Source organism: Alosa pseudoharengus, unplaced genomic scaffold, assembly GCF_046254945.1.
Source record: "Alosa pseudoharengus isolate Yale_2024_CS ecotype anadromous, Long Island Sound unplaced genomic scaffold, YU_APseudo_1.1 YU_APseudo_1.1_scf_25, whole genome shotgun sequence".
NCBI lineage: Eukaryota > Metazoa > Chordata > Actinopteri > Clupeiformes > Clupeidae > Alosa > Alosa pseudoharengus.
In genome coordinates this window covers 1,319,026-1,330,711 of record NW_027468696.1, presented here as the reverse complement: position 1 = coordinate 1,330,711, position 11,686 = coordinate 1,319,026, and the positions used below count along the sequence as shown (strand labels likewise).

The window sequence follows — 11,686 nt, the reverse complement described above, 5'->3', positions numbered from 1 at the left end:
CAAATTCCACAGGATAATAAACCGCATGCACTGATTTCATTTCATGTGATTAACTTGTCTTGTTCTCTCACCCTTTGTGGTATGACGATAAATATATGAGATATAATGTCTTCATTTTGTGTTTGACATACAGACCCAGCTGTCAGAGTGCATCATCAATTATCTGACTGGGATAATCAACAGCAGTAAGGACCTGCCACCAAATGTAAGTAGTGGCTGCCTAAGAGGTAGGTGTTTCGATGATTGATTTTTAGTAGTTGACACGTTTCTTGGGGTCTTCATTTGTAGTCATATAGACCCTTTCAACAATAAAAACAAAAACAATGCTTGAATGTTCTATTTGGGCCCCAATGTACTTCCTCTGCATTAAGATAACGGAATGTTAAAAAGGAAGTCTTGTGGGGCCAACTAGATGCTGATAATGGAACTCTCTTGAAAGGGTCTATTCACCTTATTCCGCGCGCAAACATGGGGGCGCTAGCTTTGCCCACATTGTCTCCGAACTTCCGATTGAGCAGTACATCCATTGCGATACATTGAGATAGCAGAGCTCTATCGAGATGACTGGCATCATATATTATGGGTCATCCTAAAGTTAGGAACGTTTATTTAGGATTTTGGTGACTTAAGACATTTCTGTTATACAGCTTTCCTATCTGAAGTTAGGAAAAAACTGACTTTGGAGCGGCTGTTCTGTAAGTTAGCCTCTCTATCCTCTTCTGCCGTGTTATCCCAATGAAGCTAAGTAGACGTAGCCAGGGGCATAGCACCAAATTCTGGGCCCTATGCACAAGTGGTGGCCATGGCCCCCCCCCCCCGCCCCCCAACCAACCAACCAACCACCGGCTGTAAGCATGAAGCATGAGGTTCACAACTAACTACTATCTAATCACACATTCAATTAATCTAACAACTCTTATATGTACTGTATAACAGAAAATAATCTTATTACCCAAGACTTCACTGAATTTCTGTTTTATTTGAAGAATGTTTAAAAGCTAGAACATGAAATGAATGAAAACACTTTTGGCTGAGAGAACAGCTATCTATACAAATTGAACACTTTTGGCTGAGAGAACAGCTATCTATAGCTAACTGAGTGTGATGCGTTTCACAAGTTAGCTTTGCTACTAATTTGACAGCCTTTCCTCATGAACCTATATAACATTGAGCCTACTAAGTTAAGCTATTAGCTCATAATAATTTTCGAATTAGTAGGCTATTGAAATGTTGTGGTAGGCTATAAATCAGGCATCATGTTATTTCTAATTTTGTGTTAATGCTGTTTTAGCACTGATAATCGCGGATTCGCGGTGGTATTGAAGTGTTTTGTAACCTTCAGGAGTTCATTTCATTTGTAGACTATTGCTTTCACATTGGGCTCACCTTTCTTGGGAAAGAACGCACTTCTTTCCCTCATTTCTTTTTTTTCTCCCTTTCTTGCCTCTCTTTTCTTTTCTGGGAACCGGATTTAGCTTTCTTAGACTTAGACATCTTCACACCGTGACCGTCTGCATTGCCGCTTCAGCAGAATGAACGTTCAAAAATGCGCCTAGCAGGGGAAGGCGGACTGAACCATTTCGTGCAAGGGAGAGGGTGCCTGCCCTCAAACAATGTTGGCTTGGACACAATTTAATACATCAATCAACTGATGCATTTACCCGAAATATTTGCATCTATATTAGTTAATAACATTTATTAAGATATTTAAATTAAGGAAATTATTAAATAAAATTCAACTCCTTAGGGGCCCTCCCCCTACTTGGGGCCCGGGTAATTTATTCCCACTTGTCCCCCCACTACGACGCCCTTGGACGTAGCTAGCCGACCGGAAGTTTAAAGACAACGTGGAATTTTAAAAAATGGGCGGGGATGAATAAGGTGAATAGACCCTTTCAACAATAAAAACAAAAACAATGCTTGAACATTCTATTTGGGTGCCAATCTACTTCCTCTGCATTAAAATAACTTATTATACGGCTCTTCACAATGCTAGTAGAACGCTCCATTGATTTGAATGGGATTTCCCAAAGTTCTAGCGGTAAATAAATTCATGTAATTACCGCTGCAAACATATAATTACCGCTGTCAATGGCAACGGGTTTTGTGCTTCTGATACGTCTTTCATATCACTACGCAAGGACTGGAACTTCATTCAAACGTGAAAGGAGACGGTTGATCAGCTGTGTTCTAAAGAATGTTTGATTCAAGTTCAGCAGCGTGTGTTGTTGCAAACTATTGTTTCTCAGCAAATGCCACGATGAACGGTAACAAATAGGCTAGGTTATGTAGGCTAAAGTAATATCGTGGGGAGTTTATTATTTTGTTTTGGCAAGTAGCCGTATAATAAGCGGGATAATGTATAGAACGCCGGTCATTATGGGAAAATAAGTCCCTTCAGGGCGAAACAAGACCCCTCCGCTGCGCGTCGGGGTCCGGTTCGCCCTGTCGGGACTTATTTTCCCAATAATGACCGGCGTTCTATACATTATCCCTTATATATGGAATGTTAAAACGGAAGCCTTGTGGGGCCAACTATGATGCTGATAATGGAACTCTCTTGAAAGGGTCCATACATTTCATACTCTAAAGGGCCTATCACATTACACGCGGTATGCGCTATTAAATGCATTATAGTCAATGGCTTGCGCGTGCAATAACTGGTCTGCCGCTGCGCTGAGCAAAGCACCATATTGCCGCTTTGCCGCTCTTGCGCGTGCCGCGGTCAAAGTGCAATCAGGTTGAACTTTGACCACGGCGCACTGTACGTCGTTGGTATTTTGCGCTGAACCCAGCGGCAAGCACAACAAAAATCTTTAGGACGTTACCAAGAACCAAGAGCAACCTAGCAGCAAGCGCAGCACATACCGTGTACAATATGGTAGCCCCTTAATACTTATACTCCACTTCTCCTGTTGTGTTTGACAGGATGTTGTCCTTATCCTGGTGAAACTGCTGGAGTCCCTGTACGACCTGTCCAGAGACACAACGGTGAAAACAGACACACTCATCCGACACATCAACAGTGTGCTCAGGAGCTCTGAAGAAGTGATGGACATTTTGATGCCTGCCAATGTAAAAATGAGGAGTCATTTACACATCACTACATCATTAGCAGGTTTGTAGATAAGTAGGGTAGGTGTGTGTTTGCTAAAACTTCTAGTGTGTGTGTGTGTGTGTGTGTTTGCGCGCAATATGTGACATTGTGTCCAGCCCAATTGTGTAATTGGGTTGTTATCATCTTAGCCTCAATCATGTTTGCTTGCTTCAATGTATGCTTGGCTGCTTAATATATATATATATATATATAAAACATGCATGCCTAAATATCATTGCAGAGCTGCAACAAATTACAATCGGACCAGACGCAAATCCAAGACCTGTTGCCATCCAGATAAAGGCCGATGACACTCAGCTGGAAATTGATCGATCTGTCTAAGAACAATGCAGGTGAGTGTTTCTGGTGCTTGCTACAGACGCCAGAATAACCCACTTACAGTGAATTATGCTAAACTATCAAACTGGGTTATTGCACACAGGGAAGACAAGGGTATAAATGTGTGCGTTATCATACCCTCCTTTACGTTAGGTAAGAGGGTAATAATTATAATACATATTATTTATGCTATTATTGTTATTTTATTGTTGTTATTATTATTATCATTATTATTATTATTATTATCATTATTATTATTATTCAAAAAGTTGACATGTTGGGCCTATTGGGATTTTTGTATGTTTTTTTGGATGTCTGTGTATTGTTTCCCTCGAGCAGACAAGATATCTGCGTCACTCCTGGTCTTCACCAACATGGAGAAGGTCCTCACAGCCGACTTCTTCCTCACTACAGAAAGTGTCAACGTCAGCACTGTCATGTCCAAAGTGGTTTCTGTTACCCTGAGGCCAACCACACGGCTGTCGAGTCCAGTAAACCTCACTCTCAAGCATACAAATGTGAGGCCTCAAAATTCTGAAGTTAATTATTATTATTATTATTATTATTATTATTATTATTACTGTCATCAGTAGCATAGTAGTGGTATATAAGCAGTAGTAATGGTAGTAGCATAGTAGTAGTAATTTTACATTAATATTAATATAAATATTACATTAATATTACTGTAAACAGGATAACACAGGTTTGTGTGAATTTGTGCACGTGTGTGTGTGCGCACATGTGTGTGTGTGTCTCTAGGTCATGCATCCTCAGGGTGTGCTCTCCTGTGTGTACTGGAATGGCAGCGCCTGGGAGGTAGACGGCTGTGATGTCACCCAGACCAACGCCACCCACACCGACTGCACCTGTCAGCACCTGTCCACCTTCGCTGTGATCATGCAGGTGGAGGTAAGAGAGTGAGAGTAAGGGGATTCGACTTGATGTACAGTAGCTGCCTGCAGCCTTCTTAAGCTGACTGCATGACAAATGCATAAGGTGATTATTTTCTGAGATTCTGATACGTTTTGCAGTCAGTTACAGACCAGCTAAATACAGACCCCGAGCAACTGCTCTCAGAGGGGATGATGGGACACATGGAAAAATGCAGGAGTGGGGCAATGCAAGGAAAACTCTCAGTGAAACCTAATGGTCGCATGTGTGTGTGTGTGTGTGTGTGTGTGTGTGTGTGTGTGTGTGTGTGTGTGTGTGTAGTGTATTTGTTTGTGTGTGTGTGTGTGTGTGTGTGTGTGTGTGTGTGTGTGTGTGTGTGTGTGTGCATGCTTATGTTTTCATTCAAATGACAAAGTAATATGATCATGTATCAGCAAAAGAGAATGAGTGAGCAGAAGCGAGCTAACGCTAACATGCAAACAACACATTCAGGTATTAGTTTCACAATGACCCAATGTCTCTCCTCTCTGTCTCTTTCCTCATCTGTAGAGGAACTTGCCAAAGATAGCTGCCATGGTCATTGGCCTGATCTTCCTGATCCTGACCCTGGTGACCTTTGCCCTGTGCGCCCTGAACCCCAAAGTGACCAACCTGGCTCGCCTGAATCTTTGCATTAGCCTATTCCAAGCTCACCTCCTATCTCTGCTTGTCCAAGAGCTCATCCTCCACATCCTCCCTCACAAGGTGCTCCATAGTGTCTTGTTGTTATTGTTTAACTGAGTTTAGTCTGGTTTTCGGCTATAGATGTCAGCATGTTTTGACATTATGTTGTTATATCTGTGGCACAGTGTAAATAGTGTAGTATGCATTTTGTTGCTTTATTGCTTAATGTCTCAATGTAGTTGTTGCTCCATCTTTCCCTTCCATGTTATTGTAAGTCACTTTGGTCAACAGCATTCGCCAAATATTGATTGTATTTCTACTGTGATATGTATCTGTCTAGTGTAACTAGTGCAACAGGTCTCTCAGTCCAAGGCATGTGAGGCAAATAAAACCTTTTTTATTAAATTATTAAACTATAATTATGTTGGAAATGTTCTGTTTGCTTGCATTGCATGTGATACAGTAAGATATTTGTACCATTGAATCACTGTAAGTGAGAGAGTCCAATGTTAGTTGGCTTGCATTTCATAGTGGATATCTCGACAATAAGCATTTTTGACATGAGGTATTTAATTTGTTTTGGCAATGGCATTTATTGGCAACTTTTGACCATTTTACATAAAACAATCAGGTTCTGTAGTGATTCATTCATCCCGCTCTGACAAGTGTTGTGTTTAGAGATCTTCACAAATTGTTAGCAGGCTTGCATGTTATAGTGGATATCTCGACAACACAGAGAAAAGCATTTTTGACATGGGCTATTTCATGTGTTATCTTTACTAATTAATTCATCACACTCTGGCAGGTGTTGTGTAGAGATCTAATGCTCTCACAGGTGTTGTATGAAGGTGTTAAGTAATTAATTCCTCACGCTCCCACAGATGTTGTGTAGAGATATTTACTAATTCATTCCTTGCACTCTGACAGGTGTTGTGTAGAGATATTTACTAATTAATTCATCACACTCTGACAGGTGTTGTGTAGAGATATTTACTAATTAATTCATCACACTCTGACAGGTGTTGTGTAGAGATATTTACTAATTCATTCCTTGCGCTCTTACAGGTTTTGTGTAGAGAACTTTACTAATTCATTCCTTGCGCTCTTACAGGTGTTGTGTAGAGATATTTACTAATTAATTCATCACACTCTGACAGGTGTTGTGTAGAGATATTTACTAATTAATTCATCACACTCTGACAGGTGTTGTGTAGAGATATTTACTAATTCATTCCTTGCGCTCTTACAGGTTTTGTGTAGAGAACTTTACTAATTCATTCCTTGCGCTCTTACAGGTGTTGTGTAGAGATATTTACTAATTCATTCCTTGCACTCTGGCAGGTGTTGTGTAGAGTTCTCTCCGGCCTCCAGATGTTCCTCTACTTGAGCGGTTTCCTGTGGATGGACCTGGACACGCTGCTCCTCCTCCTGTCAATCATGATGCTCAAAAAGCTCAAGAAGCCCCGGGGGGAGGGGCCAAACTGTGGCCACTTGTCTCTGATTGGCTACATGCTTCCGCTGATGATAGTGGTTGTGGTTGTTGGAGTGATGCCAGCAGGATATGGCACTGAATGGTGAGCTTTGCAAGAAAGAAGGAGCGACAGAAAGAAAGAAATTCTGTAAATTTAGTAAAATGTGCACACGATTTAGTAAATTCTGCACATGTTTTATTATATTGTGCACACGTTTTACTAAATTGTGTGCTCAATTTACAACAATTAAAATGAGAGGAAATTTAGTAAAATGAGCGCACTATTTAGTAAAACGTGCACACAATTTAGTAAAACGTGTGCACAATTTAGTAATACGTTCGCACAATTTAGTTAAATGTGCACACAATTTAGTAAAATTAGTGCACGTTTTCTGGATATATACCAAAAAATATCTTGCAATGACCCCTCTAGGGTTCCGTAGAAATGTAATATCACATCAACTGGCAAAAGCATGAGTAGGAAAGGTCATTTTGCATTCCATTTTGAACATGAAACCCCCAGAGTTGTTTTAAACCCATTCTCAACGACTTCTGTAATTGTTACAAAAGAACTAGCAGCATACATTTAAGCATAAAAGTGAAAGTGAGTGTGAAATCCTCATTATGCTATTTGACACATCCCCCCCCTCCATGTGTAGGTGTGGCGTGCGGAAACGTGGCGGCTTATCCTGGAGTCTGCTGGGGCCAGCTTACTTCCTCTTCACTGTGAGTGAATGTTTAGTAAGGATAACTCCGTTTTTGTCTTTTGATGAGATTACTTTTGTCTTTTGTTGAGATTGCTTGCCTAAAATGAGTGTCATGAAATGTTGAGGTGTCACTGTCACTTTGTTATTGTAATTTAAGATTGAATTTCAGTAAAGATTAATATGTGATCTCTTTACAAATATGTGGGCCAGGGCTATGGCATTATGGAAGTGCATTGTGGGAAATGTCATTAGTTAGCTGAACTGTAACATTAGCTAGCACAACTGCAATACAATTGTTGTGTTTAATAAACACACAGTATAATTTACATGTAATGACCTAGTTAGGTGAAATAGGAAGTAGTATACACTGTAAGTGCACTACACTAAGTAAGAATTAAGCATAATGTTTGCACAACTTGTAATTCCTATACCAGATTAGTCTGTAGATTAGTCTTCAAGGCAATTGATTTGCATGTTTTTTTTTATAAACTAGGGTAAATTAACAGGTTAAGTAAGCTTAACTAAGTAACTTCACGGTGTAGCAAAACTTCAACAATTCAAATATAGTTTATATTTAATTTAAATGATCATGTTTACTTTTCCACCTCAACATTAAATTACACTCACAAAAACGGAGTTATACTTACTAAACAATTTAAATAAGGCCGTTAGATTTTACAGCGCACCAGTGTGACAGTACCGGCTGAAGGTTGTGTCTTTATTTCTCTGAATTCTGAGTTTATTGAAGACATTTTTCGGTGAGTGGAAGGCACATTATCTGTACTGTTGTTAAATCATAATTGTCAAAGTGAAAGTACAAGGGGTTTCAGTGGTACTGGAGGAAGCTTTGGTGCCCTGAATGGTCTTAATGTTAGCGGTAGCAAAGTCTTTTGTAGCTAGCTGTATTAGATTTTTGAATGGATTAGTTATCCTAGCGTAAGCATCGGCCATTCATATAAATGGATCGGCATATAAACCTTTGTAGACAAAATAAACAAATAATATGGAGACAAAACATTGTACATAGAGTGCAGACAACAATAATGGGCATTACAAATTGGACTGATATCATATGGTCTTGACTACAGCCCTGCTGATATGTGATGAGTTAGTATTTGTGTAAGACCGTAATCATCGTTTGATTGTCCCCCCTCTCAGGTTAACCTGATTGTATTGCTCATCGCCTTCATCAGCCTCTGCCTGCTGTCTTCAAATGAATCCCCTCTTAAGGAGGAGATCAGAAATGTCAGGTAACCTGGAAAATAACACATTGCCTGATACTGACGACAACAGTATATGTACAGTGCTGTGCATAAGTTAAGACATTAAGATCAATTTACAAAAGATGATTTTGTATTCCTCCTTTTAGTCAACTTTAGCATGGGTTTCTTAACTTATGCACAGCACTGTATACTGTATGTATATATATGTATGTATATATATATATATATATATATATATATATATATATATATATATATATATATATATATATATATATACTGTATGTGTGTGTGTGTGTGTGTGTGTGTGTGTGTTTAAGATTGTTTTTGTCTATAATTGTTCCCTCTTACACCCTTACACACATTCTCTCCCACATCAACACACACACACACACACACAAACCCATTCCCTCTCACACACACCCTCCACAGGTGCCAGGCCGTGCGTGTGTTGGTCCAGTCTGTGGTCATCACGTCCCCCTGGGTCCTGGGCTTCTTCTACATGGGCTATGGCAGTGTTCTGGACCTCGTCTTCCTCATCCTCATCTCACAGCAGGGAACCTTCATCTTCCTCATTCACTGTGTCTTAAATCCCGAGGTAAACAAGGCCACAGGCGCTCCCTGGATGACTTTTGGATCGTTTTAATTACAACTGTGTGTGCACTGTACAAGAGCGGCCATGCCAGTAAAGCCAACTGACTTGAGTTTTAGGCATTTACGATATTGTAATAACACGTTTTAGTATTTTGCGTACTGCACATCTACCTGATATTATACCATATATGGTAACACTTTATGGTAAGGGTACATGACTGATCATGAATTCATGTTCATTCCTTAATATCTCATGAATCATCAGGAATTCATAGTTCATAGTCTGTTATTTGTGACGGCATACTGTACATGAACAGCACTTCACCTAAAGCATTATGTACGGTGTGTACATCATTATGAAGTATAATTTATTAAGCATGATCATGATTATTTCCTTTACTGCCGAAAATGTGGTCATCACTGCTCAAACTTTGTCATTCTCTGATCACATGTCATTATTCACCACCTTAGTTGAGGGGCCACAGACATGATGAACTCATGAGCAATTAACCTAAAATTGCTGTAATCATGACGATCATATTTAAGATCATATATCATAATGATGTACCCACCGTACCTAATGCTTTATGTGTTGTTCATGCATGAGGTCAGGAATGAGAGACTTTGAACTCATGTCAATTACTGATGATTCATAGTAAAGCATATATCATGAATGAATTCATGAATGAATTAATAATAATTCATGTACCCAAGTGTTACCCAATATATATACATGATATATTCTACACTGTAGATCATTACTCTACAACAGATCCACACCATGTATGTGTATATATAATGTTTATATGCAAGTGGTAAGTGTTTGTTATGCAGTGGTCTGATCTGGTAAAAGGATTTACTTCAACACTCAGCCTTGTGCCTAAGGCCAAATTATAGCTGTGGCAATGACATTTCAAAACTTTACTCTCATTTCTACATTATTGTAAACAATAATGTTTCTTTTTTCAGGTGCAGTCACGCTGGAAGAGATTGTTTCAAAAATTAGCATCCATATCACCCACACCATTAAACAACATGTAATGATCCTTTTTCTTCAACATGGAAATATTGAGTCTACAATCAAATGCTATTGTATGTATTGTACATTACTAAAGTATGGAACATGGGACATATGCATTTGCATTCAAAGCAGAGTTATTATAGTTTTGACATTTTTAATAGTTTTTGTTTTTATTTATTATTTCAGTCTGTTTTTTGATTTCAGATTAGTTTTTATTAGTTTTACGAGCAAAATGATTACTAAGTTTAGTTTCAGTTTTGCACAATGTTCTAGTTTTAGTTTAGGGGCGGTGGTAGTGTATCGGTTAAGGAACTGGGCTAGCGTGCAGTAGCCTAGTCTGAAAGTTGTCGTTTCAATTCCCGGCTTCCACCGTTGTGCCCTTGAGCAAGGCACTCAACCCCATGTTGCTCCGGGGACAATGTAATCCCTTGTCATATAGTTGACATATGTAAGTCGCTTTGGCTAAAAATGCGTCAGCCAAATGTAATGTAATGTAAAATGTAATGTAGTTTAGTTTTAGTGCCGTTTTAGTCTTTTAGTTTTAGTTTTTCAGGTTTTATGAGGAATGTCTTGATTTCGAGATGGCGAAAAAGGTACAATGCAGGAGTCAAATCTGATATCTTTCATTAATGCAAGGACCTTTGTGTATCTTAACCCTTTAACTGGCACACCATGATAAAAGTGATGAAAAAAATATTTTTTGTTTTATCTTGCTCTATTAGGCTGTAGTATGAAAAATCTGTGATTTTTTTTTCAAAGGACCCTCCCATTTAATTTCTATGAACCTCTACCAAATGGTTGAAGTGCCAGTTTATGGTAAAAGTCAGTTATCTGACTTCGCCATGAGATTATTGTGTTTTACTGAAAGAAAAAAGTTTTTTTTCCCCCCAAAGTGGTATTATCTTGTAGCCCTGGTCCCAGAGTTTAAGAAAAATCATGTTAACAAGAAATAAACTCATTCCCTCTGTACCTGCAGACCACTTAAGTACATTTACCATTGAAATGAATGGGATTCTATGGATTTAGGTGAAGAATGTGTACACATAATACATTTTGGTCTGTGCCATGAAGAGAAAACTGATTCAACTATATAAACCATATATTTTCTGAAAGACCCTCAGGATGTGATCTAACATGTCCCACCTCTTCATTAGTATGCAGCCCGTGCATAACACATTGGGTACAGTAAATCGGTATGGTTGATACCTTTGGGTCTGTGCCATTTAGGAAAAACTGGTTCAACTATATAAACCATATATTTTCTGAAAGCTTAGACCCTCAGGATGTGATCTAACATGATATGAGACATGTCCCACCCTCCTCATTAATATGCAGCCCATGCATAACACATTGGGTATTGGTAAATCGGGTATATGGCTTATACCTTTGGGTCTGTGCCATTTAGGAAAAACTGGTTCAACTATATAAACCATATATTTTCTCAAAGCTTAGACCCTCAGGATGTGATCTAACATGATATGAGACATGTCCCACCCTCCTCATTAGTATGCTGCTCATGCATTACACATTGGGTATTGGTAAATTAAGCGTATGGCTGATACATTTTGTGCTATACCATGGAGGAAAAACTAATTAAACCACCTAAACCATACATTGTCTGAAAGCATATAGCCTCAATGTGAACTATGACACATACACACACAGTAGATAAATGTACGC

At 39.0% G+C, this 11,686-nt stretch overlaps 1 protein-coding gene across 1 annotated transcript; it reads left to right on the top strand.

The window, feature by feature from the left end:
• The first annotated feature begins 3,404 nt into the window (after positions 1-3,404).
• LOC143099137 (adhesion G protein-coupled receptor E1-like) lies at positions 3,405-10,134 on the top strand. The gene is made up of 9 exons (XM_076262217.1): positions 3,405-3,450; positions 3,776-3,954; positions 4,196-4,345; positions 4,877-5,071; positions 6,332-6,564; positions 7,121-7,187; positions 8,327-8,418; positions 8,824-8,989; positions 9,955-10,134. Exons 1-9 carry the CDS (start codon positions 3,405-3,407, stop codon positions 10,024-10,026), a joined length of 1,200 nt encoding a protein of 399 aa, XP_076118332.1. The 3' UTR covers positions 10,027-10,134.
• Positions 10,135-11,686: the final 1,552 nt, after the last annotated feature.

Coding starts and splice junctions, on each gene's coding strand:
- LOC143099137 (XM_076262217.1), top strand. CDS start 3,405: ATGACACTCAGCTGGAAATTGATCGATCTGTCTAAGAACAATGCAG. Junction 5,072..6,331: donor TCCACATCCTCCCTCACAAG/GTGCTCCATAGT, acceptor GCACTCTGGCAG/GTGTTGTGTAGAGTTCTCTC. Junction 8,419..8,823: donor GAGGAGATCAGAAATGTCAG/GTAACCTGGAAA, acceptor CACCCTCCACAG/GTGCCAGGCCGTGCGTGTGT.